At 41.0% G+C, this 18,447-nt stretch overlaps 1 protein-coding gene across 2 annotated transcripts in view; it reads left to right on the forward strand.

Moving 5' to 3' along the window:
- Positions 1–18,447, forward strand: part of stoml2 (stomatin (EPB72)-like 2) — a 68,104-nt gene that overhangs the window by 29,270 nt on the left and 20,387 nt on the right. For both annotated transcript variants that reach the window (XM_041188725.1, XM_041188730.1), the window contains exons 3-7: positions 3,045–3,144; positions 6,417–6,475; positions 9,064–9,165; positions 16,708–16,842; positions 17,504–17,648. In XM_041188725.1, the coding sequence (XP_041044659.1) occupies positions 3,045–3,144; positions 6,417–6,475; positions 9,064–9,165; positions 16,708–16,842; positions 17,504–17,648 (541 nt within the window). The remainder of the gene's footprint in view (positions 1–3,044; positions 3,145–6,416; positions 6,476–9,063; positions 9,166–16,707; positions 16,843–17,503; positions 17,649–18,447) is intronic.

An 18,447-nucleotide genomic window follows, 5' to 3' on the forward strand; every position in this document is an offset into this window, starting at 1 on the left:
TTTATCAACCTAGGCATAGATTACATAAATAGGGAGATCATGTTGGAGTTGTAAAGAACCTTGGCGAGGTCACAGCTGGAGTACTGTGTGCAGTTCTGTTTGCCACATTATAGGAAGGATGTGATTGCACTGGAGGGGGTGCAGAGGAGATTCACCAGGATGTTGCCTGGGATGAAACATTTAAGTTATGAAGAGAGGTTGGATAGACTTGGGTTGTTTTCATTGGAGCAGAGAAGACTGAAGGGCGACCTGATTGAGGTGTATGAGATTATAAGGGACATGGATAGGGAGCAGCTGTTCCCCTTAGTTGAAGGGTAAGTCACAAGGGGACACATGCTCATGGTGAGGGGCAGGAGGTTTAGGAGGGATGTGAGGAAAAACTTTTTTACCCAGAGGGTGGTGACGATCTGGAACGCGCTGCCTGGGAGGGTGGTGGAGGTGGATTGCCTCACGTCCTTTAAAAAGTAGCTGGATGAGCACTTGGCACGTCATAACATTCAAGGCCAAGTGCTGGTAAATGGGATTAGGTAGGTAGGTCAGGTGCTTCTCACGTGTTGGTGCAGACTCGATGGGCTGAACGGCCTCTTCTGCACTGTGTGATTCTGTGATGAGAGACAAATTGGTTGAGGTGGATTAGGAAAATATATTAAAAGTATGACTGTACATAGGCAATGGATAGTCTTCAAAGAACTATTTCATAGCTTACAGCACCTATACATTCCTTCAAGGTACATAAAGTCTAAAAAAAAATCAGTCAACTGTGGCTGACAAAGGAAGTTAAGGATGATATAAGGTTAAAAGAAAAGGCTTATAAAGCTTCCAGAAGTGATAGTAAATCTGAGGATTGAGATGTTTTTAGAATACAGTAAAAGAAGACCAAGAAACTGGTAGAGAAAAAAGAGAATAGAATATGAATGCAATCTAGCAAAAAACATAAAAATGGACTGTAAAAGCTTCCATAGGTGTGTAAAAAGGAAGTGTTTGGCTAAGACAAATGTGGGTCCATTACAGGCAGAGTCAGGAGAATTCATAATGGGGAATAGAGAAATGGCAGAGAAGCTAAATGATTACTTTGTGTCTGTTTTCACTGAGGAAGATACAGTAAATCTCCCAGATTTAGAGATCTAAGGGACCAGGGAAAATGAGGAGTTGAAGGAAATTAGTATAAGTAAGAAGTTTGTATTAGAGAAATTAATGGGACTGAAAGTTGATAAGTCCCCAGGACCTGATATTCTGCATCCCAGAGTGTTGAAAGAGGTTGCTATAGAGATAGTGGATGCATTGGTGATCATTCCAAAATTCCATAGATTCTGGAATAGTTACTAAAGATTGGAAGGTAGCAAATGTTACCCCCTATTAAGAGAGGGAGAGAGAAAACAGGGAACGACAGACCTGTTAGCCTTACATCAGTAGTAGAGCAAATTCTAGAATCTGTTGTAAAGGATGTGATAAATGGATACTTGGATAATCATGATCTGTTTGGGCATAGTCAGCATAGATTTGCGAATAGGCAATCATGTTTGATGAACTTGTTGGAGTTTTTGAGGATGTTGGTAACAAAATTGATAAAGGAGAGTTAATGGACGTAGTATACTTGGATTTTTCAGAAGGCTTTTGATAAAGTCCCCCATAGGAGGTTGATTAACAAAATAAAAGCACATGGGATAGGAGGCAATATACTGGCATGGATTAAGCATTGGCTAACAGAAAACAGAGAGGAGGAATAAGTGGGTCATTCTCACATTGGTAGGCTGTGACTAGTGGGGTACCGCAAGGATCAGTAATTGGGCCCCAGCTGTTTACAATATATATCAATGATTTGGACGTAGCGACCAAATGTAATATTTCCAAGTTCGCGGATGATACACAGCTAGGTGGGAATGTGTGTTGGGAGGAAGATGTAAAGCGTCCACAGGAGGATTTGGTGAGTGGACAAGAGCATGGCAGATGGAATATAATGTGGAAAAATGTGAGATCATCCACTTTGGTAGAAGTAACAGACGTGCAGAGTATTTCCTAAATGGTAAGAGATTAGAAAGTGTAGATGTACAAAGGGACCTGGATGTCCTTGTCCATAAGTCATTGAAAGCTAACATGAAGGTGCAGCAGGCAATTAGGAAAGCTAATGGAATGTTAGCCTTTATCACAAGAGGATTTGAGTACAGGAATAGCGAAGTCTTGCTTCAATTGTATAGAAGCTTGGTTAGACCGCACCTCGAGTACTGTGTGCAGTTTTGGACCTTTTACCTCAGAAAGAATGTTATTGCCATAGCTGGAGTGCAATGAAGGTTCACCAGACTTGTTCCGGGGATGGCGGGACTGTCTTATGAAGAGAGATTGGGGAAACTGGGCTTGTATTCTCTAGAGTTTCGGAGAAGGAGAGGTGATCTCATTGAAACCTACAAAATACTTAAAGGAATAGACTGGGTAGATGCAGATAAGATGTTTCCCCTGGTTGAGGAGTCTAGAACCAGGGGACACAATTTCAAAATAAGGGGGAAACCACTTAGGATCGAGATGAGGAAAGATTTCTTTACTCAGAAGGTTGTGAATCTTTGTAATTCTCTACCTTAGAGTAGTTCGGTCATTGTGTATGTTTAAGGTAAAGATTAATACTTTTCTGAGTAATAATAATGTAAGGGATTATGGGGATGGTGTGGGTAAAAGGCGTTGAAGTGTTCGATCAGCCATGATCGTATTGAATGGCAGAGCAAGCTCTACGGGCTGAATGGCCTTCTCCTTTTCTTATGTTCCTATTAACTAACCATGGCAATCCATTTCTACTAATTAGTCTTCAGCAGGTTCAAACATGAGGCAAAGAAAAGTCTCCATGATAGAATAAGGGGTAGGCCATTTAGGACAGATAAGAAGGAATTCTTCACTAAGAGGGTCATAAATTGTGAACCAATCTTCAAATTTGTTTCATTGATTACTACTATACATTAAGACTTAAGATTTTTCTATTTTCTTTGGGGCCTTTATGACATAAAAAGAGACATATTGTATATATTTGTCCTAAATGAATTATTGTTGCCTTTACACAGGGCTTGAACTTCTTGATTCCAATTGTAGATCGGATAAGATATGTACAGAGCTTAAAGGAAATTGTTATTGATATTCCAGAACAATCTGCAGTTTCATTAGGTAAGTGCCTAATTTAATTTTGAATTTTCTTCACACAGTTGTCATAATATGTTTGTTATAAACTTTGTGCAATATATGGAACATGCAGTATTCATGTAGCATGATGTAATTGGAGCTGTGGCATGTTTTTGCGTCAGCTATTGTCCAACAACTTGCTCATTCAACAAATGGATAAATCCTTTTTGGGTGAGGTTGCTGTGGTAACTGATTGTCTGCCTGGGTGCTCTGCTTCTTCCACGCTCAGTGCTCAATTTGCAGAGAAACACCTCATCGAGGTTTTCACAGCTCGGGTGTATGACATAACTATTATATTTCTAGACCAAACCTTTAAGAAGGTTCCACATCAATGATGACAGGAGAATTTTTAAATTCTTTGTGTTCTAGGAGATGTGAGCTCAGCCAATCACATTCTTGTTTCTTTGGGTATTGTTGCCAATCTTGGCTATTCAACCAGGGAAATTAACAAATACCAACAATTTGTATTTATATAGCGCCTTTATCATAATAAAACCTCCCAAGGCATTTCACAGGAGCATAGTGAAACAAAGTTTGGCCTTGAGCTATGTACGGTGAGATTAGGGCAGAAGACCAAAAGCTTAGTTAAAGACATGGGTTTTAAGAAGCATCTTAAAGGAAGAAAGAGGTGGAGAGGTATGGAGAAGGAATTCGCGAGGCCTAAGCAGCTGATGGCACACTTAGATGCCACCAATGGTAGAGCAATTAAAGTCAGGGTTGTTCAAGAGGCCAGAATTAGAGTGATGCAGATATCTTGGACGGTTATGGGGTTTGGGGCGATTACAGAGACTAGCCCAGAAGTAACGAAGTATGGATGAGCTAAGCTGGTGGTGAGGTAGATCTGGGTGTTGTCAACGTACATGTAAAAACTGATGTTGTTTTCTCGGATGATATCGCCAAGGGGTAGCAGGTTAATGAAGAATAAGAGGGCCAAGGATAGATGCTGTGGAACGCAGGATGAGAAATCATTGCAGATGATACTCTGTCTACAGTTAGATAAGAATGGAACCAGGCGAGTGAATTCCCACACAATTGAATGACAGTGGAGAGTTATTGGAGGAGGATGATGTGGTCAGCCATGTCAAAGGCTGCAGACAGGTTGAGAAGGATGAAGAAGGACAGTTTACCTTTGTCACAGTTACATAGGATGTCAGTCATGACTTTGATGATCGCCGTTTTGGTACCGTAGCAGGGGCAGAAACCTGAATGGAAAATTAGCATGGACTGGATCATGCTTTGACAAAATTCCAACTCACCACAGAACAGCATTGGCAAGTCACAGAGAGCCAGTCAACATGGAATCATAGAAACCTACAACCCAGCAGGAGGTCATTCAGGTTATCATGCTTGTGCTGGCTTTTTGAAAGAGCTATCCAATTTAGTCCTGCACCCCAGCATTTTCCCTCAATTGGTCCTTTTCAAGTATGTGTCCAATTGCCTTCCAAAAATTCCTCTGCAATCTGATTCCACCACTATTTTCAGGTAGTGTCCCAATTCTTAGCAACCCTCTGCATGAAAAAAATTCTCCTAGTTTCCCTTCAGGCTCTTTTGCCAAATTGAGTATTTGATTATTTTAAATCTATATCCTATGGTTCTTGACCCACTTACCAGAAGCAACAGTTTCTTCCTATTTCCTTTGTCAAAATTTCACATAATTTTGACCACATCTATTAGCTTTTCCTTTCACTTTCTCTGCTCCAAGGAGATTCTCCATGTAACTGAAACCTCTCATCCCTGGCTTTTTGAGCTAAACTTCCTCTGTATCCTTCTCAAAGCCTTGAAGTGTGGTGCCCAGAATTGTACACAATACCCCAGCTGAGACCTAACCAGAGATATATAAAGGCTTAGTATGACTTCTTTGTTTTTGTATTTAATGCCCCTATTTAGAAAGCAAAGTATCCCACAAATTGCTTAACTGCCTTGTCAACATGCTCTGCCGACTTCAAAGATTTGTGGATTTGCACCCCGATCCCTCTGCTCTTGCATTCGACTCAAAAGAGTATCAATTAGATTATACCGCCTCTCTATGTTGTTCTTCCCAAAGTGCAACACTTATACTTATCTGCATTAAATTGCATCTGCCATGTGCCTGCCCATTTCACTGGTCTGTCTGTCCATGTGTTCCTGAACTATGCTACTATTTACTGCGTTGCCAAGTTTTGCACCGGCCATGAACTTCAGAATTGTGCTCTCTATCCCCAAGTCCAGGACATTTATATGATTTTTAAAAAGCAGTAGGCCTAATACAGACCACTGGGTCCTGATGATATACTCCTCTCCAGTCAGATAAACTTCTGTGCACCACTAGGTCCACCAGACTTGTTCCTGGGATTGCAGGACTGCCCTATGAAGATAGATTGGGGAAACTGGGCCTGTATTTTTTAGAGTTTCTGGTGATCTCACTGAAAATATTTATTGTAGTATTTTAGGTATATGCGAGTACGATGTTCCCCTGGTTGGGGAGTCTAGAACCAAGAGACACAATTTCAAGTGGGAAGCCACTTAGGATCGAGATGAAGAGAAATTTCTTTTACTCAGAGGGCTGTAAGTCTTTGGAATTCTCTACCCCAGAGGGCTGTGGAAGCTCAGTCATTGAGTACATTTAAAGTAGAGATTGACAGATTTCTAAATGCCAATGCCATAAAGGGATATGGGGATAGTGTGGGAAAAAGGCATTGAAATGGATGATCGGCCATGATTGTATTGAATGGTGGAGCAGACTCCACGGGCTGAATACTTTATACCGTATACTTTTTTTTTCTGAATAAGTCAATGATGTGGTACTTTGTCAAATGCCTTTTGAATGTCCATATACATATTTACTACACTAACTTCATCAATCAATCTGATACTTCATCAAAGAACGCAATCAGGTTATTCAGATATGATGTGCCTTTAACAAAACCAAGCTGGCTGCTTATTAACCCATGCTGCTCCAAATGAGAATTGTTTTTGGCCTTAACAATGGTCTCTAGTAGTTTTCCCATCAGTGACATTAGACTGGCCTGTAGTTACCAGGTTTATCCCCCTCCCTCTTTTTCAAACAGGGGTCTGACCGTGCAGAGGTGTAACCATTTTAACTTTCAATTCTTTAATCTTGTCTGCATTCATAGTTTAATAGTTGTGAAATGCCTAAATTTAGTGTTGGTTGACTCGAGCTATTGTTCAATGTTGTTAGTTTCATTAACAACTGTATTGAATGAAATTCAATCAAATGTTGATCAACATGTGTAAAATTCACAATTTTTCTGTTGCAGATAATGTGACTTTGCAGATTGATGGTGTACTATACTTACGAATAATGGACCCATACAAGGTAGTACAAGTGATGTTTATAATTTTTGTCATTGCCTACTTTTAATAAAATAAGACAACCTCGTGCTTTTGTGAACTGTTGTAGCACTATTAAACTAATTGTTTTGTGATAACTTTAGCTGTCTTATAAATTTTGGCATTCCTGCAAATTTGTGTCATGAAAGAAGCTTAGTTAGTTTTTATTGCTTTCCAATATAAAATGAATTAAAAACATAAGAACAAAGAACAGGCCCAACGAGGAGTGTCTTTAAGGAGAATGAGAGGTAGAGAAGCGTAGAAATTTGGAGGTAAGTCCAGAGCCTTAACTCCTTGGCAGCTGAAGGCATGGCCGCCAATGGTCAAGTGAAAAATTTGGGAAGCTCTAGAGGCCCGAAATAGAGGAATACAGATATCTGAGGGTTGCAAGGCTGTGGGTGATTACAGAAATAGGTGAGGCAATGCTTGGAGGGATTTCAAAACAAGGACAAGGATTTTAAAATCAAGATGTTGCTTACTCTTAGGTCAGCAAACACAAGGTTAAAGGGTAAACAGGACTCGGTGCACATTAGGATCCAATGTAAAATATATTCAGGATAAAACATAAGAGGCCGGCCAGTGTGGGAATAATCCAGTTGAGAAGTAACACAGGCATGGTTGAGGATTTCAGCAGACAAGTTGAGGAAGGGATGGTGTCTGGCAGTGTCACAGGGGTGGAAATAGACAGTCTTGGTGAAGACGCAGACATGTGGTCAGAAGCTTACTTGGAGTCAAATATGACACCAGGGTTGCAAACAGTCTCTTTCAGTCTTGCACAGTTGCCAGGGAGACAGATGGAGTCAGTGGCTAGGGAGCAGAGTTAGTAGCAGGGACCAAAGACCATGGCTTTGTACCTCCCAATATTTAGTTGGAGGAAACTTCTTTACCTTCAATACTGGATATTTACAAGCAATCTGACAATTGAGAGTCAGAAGGGGTCAACAGAGATGGTGATGAGGTAGAACTGGATGTTGTCAGGAGGGAAAGATCACACCAACGGTGGATGAGCGGTAGCTTGGCCGTTGGACTGGTGATCAGGAGGGAATAATTATGGGTTCAAGTGGGAGTGATCCTGACAATTGGGTGGGAATGGACATGGGATAAATTGGTGGGTTAGCATGACAATCAGTATGGAGGGAGGGAATGATCATGGGTTGAAGGGTGAGGTCAACAGATTATAGCAGCAAGGAAAAGCTACAATCAGCAAAAGATTTGCTTGAAGGTTTGGGAGGTGCTCTAAAAGCACTTAGGTTCTGCAGCCAACAACTAAAGTTTCCATTTAGCTGTAGTGTTTCATGAGTCCTGGGAATTCCAGTCTGAAACTGTTAAATTAAAATCAGTTTCGTAACTGCACTGTGGAAACCTGATTTTTTAAAAAATTCTTTCAGGGCATGTAAGTGTTGCAGGATAGGCCAGCATTTTAATTGCCCATCCCTAATTGCCCTTGAGGAGGTGGTGGTGAGCTGCCTTCCAGAACCAGTGCAGTCCCTGTGGTGTAGGCACATCCACAGAGCTGTTAGGGAGGGAGTTCCAGGATTTTGAATGAAGGAACAGCGATATATTTCCAAATCAGGATGGTGAGTGACTTGGAGGGGAGCTTCCAGGTGGTGGCATTTCCATGTGTCTGCTGCCCTTGTTCGCCTAGGTGGTAGAGGTCGCAGTTTGAAAGGTGCCATCAAAGGAATCTTGGTGAGTTGCTGAACATCATCTTGTAGATGGCACACATTGCTGCCACTGAGTCAGGAGTGGGCCATTTGCTACAGATTCCAAGCCTCTGACCTGCCCTTGTTGCCTCAGTATTTATATGGCTGGACCACTTCAGTTTCTGGTCAGTGGTAACCCAGAATGTTGATAGTAAGGGGTTCAGTGATACTAATGCCATTGACTGTCAAGGAGAGATGACAGTCATCTCTCATTGGAGATGGTCATTGTCTGGCACTTGTGTGGCGCAAATGTTACTTGCCACTTATGAGGCCAAGCCTGAATGTTGTCCAGGTCTTGCTGCATATGGGCATGGACTGCTTCAGTATCCGAGGTGTCATGGATGGTGCTGAACATTATGCAATTATCACAAACATCCCCACTTCTGATCTTATGATGAAAGGGAGGTCATTGATGAAGGAGCTGAAGATGGTTGAGCCTAGGGCACTACACTGTGGAACCCCTGCAGTGATATCCTGGGATTGAGATGTTTGACCTCCAACAACCACAACATCTTCCTTTGTGCTGGGTATGACTCGAACCCGGTGAGATTTCTCCCCTTGATTCCCATTAACTCCAGTTTTGCTGAGGCTCCTTGTTGCAAATATTATAATTTTGCATATTTAAATATTATAATAAATATAGTGTCCCACCCTTCCATGCTAGGGAGCAGGCATGCCTCTTAACCTACAAGAAGGGCGTGTAAGCGGCGGGTTGGGGTCATGTTTTTTGACTTTTAATTTTTAACTGTCTCCCGTCCGTTGTGTTTGGTTGGGCTAGGGGGTAATATCAACTGTGATACTTTTTAATTAGTTAGGTAATAATGGATTGATAAAGCTAAAAGAATCTGTGATTTTTCTTCTCTTCTTTCAGGCAAGTTATGGAGTTGAAGACCCTGAGTATGCAGTTACTCAGCTGGCCCAAACAACCATGAGATCTGAACTTGGGAAGCTCACATTGGACAGTGTTTTTAGGGTAAAGTAATTTCTAATTCAGGGCAGAATCTTCCAGTATCACCAGCAGCAGGAAACTTGGTGGGCAGGGGAGCTTAATTTTCTGAGGCCAAAAGTATCAGTTTCCAGACGGCGGGATGAACTTTAAGAATTATATTCTGGGGGCTTTAAAGGTGGTTCATGCTTCCCAACAAGCAATGTCAGGAAGCCCTTTTGCACGCATCACCAAGCCATGCATGCTCATTAAAATGCCACGTTGCCAGAATTAAGCTCACCCTCCAAATTAAGTTGCCTGCCAGCGGGAAATTAGAATGTTCACTTTTACGACTGTATATGAGTGGAGTGCACTTGTAGAAGGGTTACTTCGAGGTGGTGGTGTTCCCATGTGTCTGCTGTCCTTGTCCTTCTAGATGGTAGTGGTCGTGGGTTTAGAAGGTAGACTTCTTCCATGATTAACAGTGAGTTGCCGCTGCATTGTCCTCTTTGGGGAGCGTTTGTAAATGCCAGCCCATGCTTGAGACCGGATGGTGGCAGTGCAAGTTATGAGGAGGATGACCAAGAATGAGTTAGGGTAGAGCAGTGGCTGTGCAAAGTTGGAAGGGATAGTGCAGACTTTCTGGGTGCTCTTTAAATATGGCGCCCAGACCTTCGACCCCATGGTAACGGTGGGGATGACGACTTCCAGCCTGCCCCACAGCAAGAATTGGTGAGCTTCTCGCGGATGCATATTTAATGAGCTGAATAGTGCACATTGTCAGCATGTAGATTGCATGTAGTCTGCCACCCTGCCTCCTGCAGAAATTGCACCCACTTTCAGAACAGAAGATTCCAGCCTCGGTATCTCCAATGCTTTTTTAATATTACAAAAGCAAAATAGTGCAGATGCTGGAAACCTGAAATTAGAAATGCTAATCATTCTCAGTTGATCTGGCAGCGTCTGTGGATAGAGAAATGGTGAACTTTTCAGGTCGATAGTCTTTCATCAGAACACGCGATCTAGTTGATCCTAATGTTGTATGTTTACTATTTTAGACGTTCCATTGTTACCGTAAACCTATTTGGTTCTAAGAAGGAGGGAGATGAGGAGAAACTTTTTCTCTCAGTGGATTGTTTGTCTGTGGAACTCTCTTCTACAGAAAGCAATCAAGGCTGCGTCATGAATTTATTCAAGGCTGAGTTAGGTAGATCTTTGATGTACAAGGGAGTTGGGGGTTATGGGGGCAGATAGGAAAGTGAAGCTGAGACCACAACCAGGTCAGCCATGATCTTTATTGAATGGCAGAGCAGGCTTGAAGGGCCAAATGACCTACTTCTATGTCCTATGTTGCTATGTCCTATGTTCCTTGGGGTAGAAGAGGCTTAATATACTAACTAGTTTTTTCCTGCCCATTTTGTATGTTTATAGATCATAAGACTTTATTGGTGAATTCCCTAGAGGTTACATTTTTATTTTTGACTTTTTTTATTCATTTACGGGATGTGGGCATCGCTGGCTAGGCCAGCATTTATTGCCTACCCCTAATTGCCCTTGAGAAGGTGGTGGTGAGCTGCCTTCTTGAACTGCTGCTGTCCCTGTGGTGCAAATATTAGGGATGGAGTTCCAGGATCTTGAAGGAACGGCAATATATTTCCAAGTCAGGATGGTAAGTGGCTTCAAGGGGAACTTCGAGGTGGTGGTGTTCCCATGTGTCTGCTGCCCTTGTCCTTCTAGATGGTAGTGGTCGTGGGTTTAGAAGGTGCTGTCTCAGGAACCTTGGTGAGTTTCTGAGTGCATCTTGTAGATGGTACACACTGCTGCCACTGTGTGTGTGTGTGTGTGTGTGTGTGTGTGTGTGTGTGTGTGTGTGTGTGTGTGTGTGTGTGTGTGTGTGTGTGTGTGTGTGTGTGTGTGTGTGTGTGTGTGTGACGTAATTGGATTAAAGGCAGCAAGTCTGAAGGCTTTGATGTGTTAGAAGTTATCATAGTAGTAATTTGTAGATCTGTGTATGTATTTAAAATAATTTCTTCTTTTAATAAAGGTTTAATTTCGTTTTGTGAGTAAGCTATAAGACTTGGTGGTGTTATTACTACTGAATTCATGGTACGTATCTCGAAATTTATACAAATTGGAAAACAAGTTGCAGCAGTTGTTTCAAGTTTCCCTTTGGGATTTGAGCAGCTCCGCATTTACCATCGGCTGTGCCATAACAAAGTTGAGGGCTCTTTGCGGGATATATTTGAAATTCCTTGATTGGGTTGGAGTTGGTGAATCTTAAGGTTACGAATAAAAGAAGCACTTTGAATTCATGAGTCGTTGTGAGGGTTTTTTGAAGTGGGGTGAGACTGCAACATGGCTTTGGCAGTTGCTAAGCCTTCTTCGGGAGCTGAAGTTACAACTTTTGCTGGTTTACAAAAGGTAACTAAAGATAAGTTAATGGAATTGGTGGATAAATTACAATTGGGGTTACCTGCATGGATGAAGAAAGCAGATATAATTGAAGGTATAGCACAGCATTTAAAGTTGGAAGTGATATCTGACACTAGTGAATCACAGCTGGAAGTAGTGAGACTTCAGTTAGAAATGAAGAAGCCTTGAACAAGCAAAGGAAATGAAAAAACTTGAGCTAGAGGCAGCAAAGAAAGGAAAAAGAAGACCATTTCAAAGGGAACAGGCAAAAAGGCAAGAGAGAGAAAGAGAACAAGAAAGGGAATTAGAAATGGTGAGGTTAGAAAAGGAAGAAAGAGAAAAAGAGAGAATGCAAAATCCAGTTTAAAGTGCAGGCAATTCAAAAAACTCCAGTAGGTGAGGAAGGATTATTTCCAGACAGGAACCCAGTGGGGAGATGTTTAAATTTGTACAAGCTCTTCCAAAGTTTGAGGAAAGAGATGTGGGGAAGCATTCTTTATTTCATTTGAGAAGTTAGCTAAACAGATGAAATGGCCACAGGATGTGTTAGAAGTTATCATAGTAGTAATTTGTAGATCTGTGTATGTATTTAAAATAATTTCTTCTATTAATAAAGATTTAATTTAGTTTTGTGAGAAAGCTATAAGACTTGGTGGTGTTATTACTACTGAATTCATGGACATTGTTGTTACAATCCAGATTGGCGGGTAGAGCACATGAGGTTTATGCTTCACTGTCAGAAGAAATGTTGGTGAACTATTATGTAAAAGAGGCTATATCGAGTGCATATGAGTTGGGTCCTGAGGCACACAGGCAGAAATTTAGGAGTATGAGAAAATAGCCTGGGCAAACTTATTTTGAATTTAAAGAGTAAAACAAAGTAATTTTGACTGGTGGATACGGCCATTTAAGATAGAGACAACATATGCAGCTCTTAGAGAAGTAATTCTTTTGGAAGAATTTAAAGATTCAATTCTTTCAGTAGTGAAGACTCATGGGGAGGAACCAAGGGTTGAAACGGTAAGGCAAGCCACAGAGATAGCTGATGATAATGAGTTAGTTCATAGAGCTAAACATTTTTTCATCACTCTTATAAATCAGAAAAGGATAGAGAGCAGGAAGATGAAAGGAAGGTGGGTAGTCAGGGAAGAGAAGGAGTAGGTGGAAATTTGCAGGAAGTTTTTTCTCAGAATAAGAAGGACCTTCCTTCACCTTGCTGAGGTTAGAGGTAACATTCGAAAATTAAGGTGTTTTCATTGTAATAAAGTTGGACATATGAAGTCTGTGTGCTGGAAGTTGCAGGGAAAATCTGTTGGACTTATAGAGATGCAGAGAAGTACTGGAAGTAAAAGTACTGTGGGTTCTGAGGTTTAGGCACAGGAAAAACCAATGGCTTGTGTACAGGTCAAACAGGGAGGATCAGTGATAGGTAAAGAAGTGGGAATGTGTTCATAATTTACCCAAGAGAATTCTGAGGAACAGGTTGCAGAAATGTTTAAAGATTTTGTGTGTGAAGGGGAAGTCTTTCCATATGCACAGGGTGGAGTAGGTAAACATGTTAAAATTTGAAGAGACACAGGGGCTAGTCAATCCTTAATGTTGTGGGATAGTGACATTTGTTGTTCAGAGGGAGTATTGCAGGAACAGGTGGTAATAATTGGGTTTCATAGAGATGCTAAACCTATTCCATTGTGGAAGGTAAATTTAAAGAGTAAGTGGATCACAGTTGTGGGTGATGCCTATGGTAGTTGAGCAGCCTGTAGAAATGTTTTCAACAGAAGTTGCAGAGAGAGCATCCTGGATTGTTTCCAGATTGTGTGATAACGAGATCACAGGCTCATAGGTTGAAACAAAAAGGAGAGGAAGCTCAAAGGCGGGGAGAAGGTGTGGAAATCCAATTAGCTGACACTGTTTGATAAAGTTGTTCAGGAAGAAAGAACAGAGGACAATTCAGCTCAAGTTTTTAACCCAAGGCAGTTAGTGGAGTTACAGAAAAATTATTTGCAAATATGACGTTTATATCTGACAGCCTACTCCAAAACAGAGGCAAAACGTATTCCATTATGCTATTACCTTAAGGGTAATGTTTTAATGAGAAAATGGATTTGAAATGTATTTAAGATCATTTCTTCTATTAATAAAGGTTCAATTTAGTTTTGTAAGAAACCTATATGACTTGGTTTAATTACTACTGAATTCAAGGCACGCATCTCGGAATTTATACAAATTAAAAAACAAGTTGTGGCAGTTGTTTCAAGTTTCCCTTTGGGATTTGAGCAACTCAGCATTTACCATTGGCTGTTCCATAACACCTGACTTGTGCCATGTAGATGGTTGACAGGCTTTGGGGAGTCAGTAGGTGAGTTACTCGTTGCAGGATTCCCAGCCTCTGACCTGCTTTGTTTCGTCTGTTGTAATTTAAAGAAGACACAGAGCTACGTGGAGGAATATGAATGGATGTTGAAACTTGTTTTATGTGTGCCTTACTTGTACCTGATTTCACTATTCTGATGTTAGCATTATTTTTTATAAATCCCAATTTCAGTTTGAATGGACCTTCCTTTTCCTAAAATGCTAGCAGTATCCTCTTAGCTTAAAGAAAGGGAGTTGTTCCCTTTTTGTGCTTGCGCAGTTGAGCTTTGTAGATTTCCTAAATTGTAGTAGGGTGCTATCCACAAGCTTTCCAAGAAAAAAGCAGACCTAAAAATTGTTCCCAAAGATTAAACACATCTCCACTAGCAATGCAGGGAAATATAGGGCCAGAAAAGATTCATTCACCCGTCGGTCCATAAGAAAAAGGAGCAGGAGTAGGTCACATGGCCCCTCAAGCCTGCCCCGCCATTCAGTAAGATCATGTTTGAATTTCTACATCAATTCCACTTGCCCAAACCTATCCCCAGGTCCCTTGATTTTCTTAGTGTCCAAAAGTCTGTCGATCTCTGCCTTGAACATACTCATTGACTAAGCATCCACAGCCCTCAGGGAATAGAATTCCAAAGATTCACAACCCAGTGAGTGAAGGAGTTCTTCCTCAACTCAGTCTGAAATCGCCGACCACTTATCCTGAGATTGGAATTTCTAGCTGTAGACTCGCTAGCCAGGGGAAACTACCTCTCAGCATCAGCTCTGTCAAGCTCTCTAAGAATTTTGTATATTTCAATGAAATCACCTCTCGTTCTTCTAAATGCCAGAGGCCTAGTATCCTCGATCACTCTCAAAGGACAACCCTTTCCTCCCAGGAATCAATCTAATGAAACTTCGTTGCATCCTTTCTAAAGCAAGAATATCCTTCCTTGGGTAAAGGGACACAATACTCCAGATGTAGCCTCACCAAAGTTCTACATAATTGTAGCAATACTTCATTATCCTTATACTTCGTTGTTCTTAGCATTTATTGCAAAGGAGTTGGAGTATAATATACCATTTGCTTTTCCAATTACCCCAGTCCAAAACACTAATACACCTCTCAAGGACAATTAAGGGTGGAGAATCAAAAGTGATCTTGCCTGTGACACTCGACCCATGAAGGATTTTTTTTTTTAAATGCCCACTACCTCAAATGTAATTCTAAACCTTCCATAATTTTTTCTACATAATCTCACTCCACTACCTTTCTGCCTGAACAGGTCTACCCTTCACTTCCTCTCTCCTCACCGTCCAAGGGCCCTCCTTTCAAGTGAAGCAGCATTTCACTTGCATTTCCCCCAACTTAGTCTACTGCATTCGTTGCTCCCAATGTGGTCTCCTCTACATTGGAGAGACCAAACGTAAACTGGGCGACCGCTTTGCAGAACACCTGCGGTCTGTCCGCAAGAATGACCCAAACCTCCCTGTCGCTTGCCATTTTAACACTCCACCCTGCTCTCTTGCCCACATGTCTGTCCTTGGCTTGCCGCATTGTTCCAGTGAAGCCCAACGCAAACTGGAGGAACAACACCTCATCTTCCGACTAGGCACTTTACAGCCTTCCGGACTAAATATTGAATTCAACAACTTTAGGTCGTGAGCTCCCTCCCCCATCCCCACCCCCTTTCTGTTTCCCCCTTCCTTTTTTTTCCAATAAATTATATAGATTTTTCTTTTCCCACCTATTCCCATTATTTTTAAATATCTTAAAATCTTTTATGCTCTCCCCACCCCCACTAGAGCTATACCTTGAGTGCCCTACCATCCATTCTTAATTAGCACATTCGTTTAGATAATATCACCAACTTTAACACCTATGTGTTCATTTGTTCTATTGTTGTTGACATCTTTTGATGATCTGCTTCTATCACTGCTTGTTTGTCCCTACAACCACACCCCCCCTCCATTTCTCTCTCTCTCTCTCTCTCTCCGTCCCCCCACACACCTTAAACCAGCTTATATTTCAACTCTTTCTTGGACTCAAACTCAAGTTCTGTCGAAGGGTCATGAGGACTCGAAACGTCAACTCTTTTCTTCTCCGCCGATGCTGCCAGACCTGCTGAGTTTTTCTAGGTAATTCTGTTTTTGTTTTGGATTTCCAGCATCCGCAGTTTTTTTTTTATCTATTTTTTTTTATTCATTTATGGGATGTGGGCATCGCTGGCTCAGCCAGCATTTATTGCACATCCCTAATTGCCCTTGAAAAGGTGGTGGTGAGCTGCATTCTTGAACCACTGCAGTCCCTGTGGTGTAGGTATACCCACAGTGCTGTTAGGGAGGTGTTCCAGGATTTTCACCCAGCAACAATGAAGGAACGGTGACATATTTCCAAGTCAGGGTGGTGTGTGACTTGGAGGGGAAATTCCAGGTGGTGGTTTTCCCATTCAACTGCTGCCCTTGTCCTTCTGTGTTTGTCAGCTGTTCTATAGTTGAATCTAATTGTCTGTACCGCCTCACTTCTCTAATTCTGGTCCCGAATTTATATGCATTGACAATTTTAAGACTTTAGCTTAAGGAAATTGATCTACTGGACTTAACTGCTGATTTATTTTCTGTGTCTCAGTTTGTATTATATTCTGCAAGAATCATTGCGCCTCATTACATCCTGCAAAATTCTTGATTCTAAGGGGCTGTATTAATTATTGGCTATAATCTGTTTAACTTGATGATCATATTTGACTTCCCGACACCTAGACAAGAGTGAAAGTGACTCATCTCCATTTTATGTTTTGAACACTCAAAAACTCCCTTATCTCTGTCATTGCACTGCAGGAAAGAGAAGTACTGAATATGAATATGGTCACTCAAATAAATCAAGCGGCAGATACTTGGGGAATCCGCTGTCTAAGATATGAGATCAAGGATATCCATGTTCCACCTAAAGTAAAGGAAGCCATGCAAATGCAAGTACGTGTGAATTTTGAAGTTTTCTTGAAGGGCAAAATAATTGGCTTGCTTAGCATTTTGTGTCCGGGAAGTGGTATATTTGTCAGAAATATCACAAGAGAGTACAATCATAATATGTCTCAATTTAGAGTATTGTGCTGCTCGTTCATTTGCTTTATTTCATTTGTCACAAAGTATTAGAAGTTTGGCTTATGTCACTTAAATATTTGAAAGCCTGGTGTTCTTTTAATTATGAACATTTTATTTTTTAAAAATTACAATTTTCTTCACTCTCAATCAAAAATTACTTTCCACCTCTAAACTTCTCCCTGTGCCATCCGTTATTTCACAACTGAGAAGGATACCAGATGACCTACCTCCATAATCCTTGATAATGCCTCCACCCAGTAAGCCAGCCAGAAGGAGGTGCATGAGAACCAGGGTGATGTGCCTGGTGAAGTTTCCTTCCTCCTCACGAGAGGAAACCTCCACAGTTGGTGCTTTCCTTCATAGTCCAGTCTCTTGTCTTACCTAGTTTTCTCTATGATGATCATGAGTGAGCTCTACATTCCTGATGTACCACTAGGGGTCCGAGTCATTTACCACTGCATACAGCAGATTATAATATATATGCCATATGTATATATAGAATAATTTTGTTCATTGGGTGACATTGTTTCAGGTTGAAGCTGAAAGAAGAAAGCGTGCCACTGTGCTGGAATCTGAAGGGGCCAGAGAGGCAGAAATCAATATAGCTGAAGGGAAAAAGCGATCTCGCATTCTGGCATCGGAGGCAACAAAAGCAGAAAATATTAACCAAGCTGCAGGTTGGATGTTCACTGCTGAGACTGCAGTTTTTTTTCCTTTTGCTTGAATAGATCTCACTTGCACTGTACAAGTTATTTCATTTATTGTTCCATAGTAAATTGCAGATTCTGATTTAGGTGGCTAAACACTGTGAGATATTTTGAAGAATAATTCGATTACATTTTAGCTTGATACATAATGATGCTTATCTTAAACCCCAGTGTTCCTGGATCATAATTCCACAGCTGTACGACAAACCTGTGGTGATTTTTTTATTTCCCTGTGCTTGGCTATTACATAGCAAAAATAAAGTTTTTTTGTCTAAATTAGTAAGATAGGTGTACTAATAGGTTCAGTTACAATGCATAAGGATTTAAAATGCTATTTGTACTTAGAATCTTGTACCAAGCTTAATTGGATAATGTTTCAAGTTTAATTTGATTGTCTGAAAAGGTTGAGAAAGGGGCCAAGTCACGTTTGGCAAACAGATAGTCGTTTGTTCAGTCATATGCAGAGTGAGCAGTTATTTTCAAATATGGTCAACAGTTACTGAAAGTTGGGCATCGCTCTGTTAACTGATTTTGGCACTAATTAAGGATCTATAGCTCTTCTAACAGTATATTTGGAGTTCTTAAATGAATAACCTAATTTAAGCAATCCCGGCAGTGGTTAGAAGCTCAGTGATGAGGAGCCCTGCACATTTCAGCAGAAGATGATGCTAAAATGTTTGTAAACATTTCAGCTAAATGTGCCAATAGAGGGAACCCACCAAGGTCCCCACCATTGCAAATGCCACTGTCCAGACAATTTGTTATTCTC

The sequence above is a fragment of the Carcharodon carcharias genome, chromosome 1 (genome assembly GCF_017639515.1).
Source record: "Carcharodon carcharias isolate sCarCar2 chromosome 1, sCarCar2.pri, whole genome shotgun sequence".
Taxonomy (NCBI): domain Eukaryota; kingdom Metazoa; phylum Chordata; class Chondrichthyes; order Lamniformes; family Lamnidae; genus Carcharodon; species Carcharodon carcharias.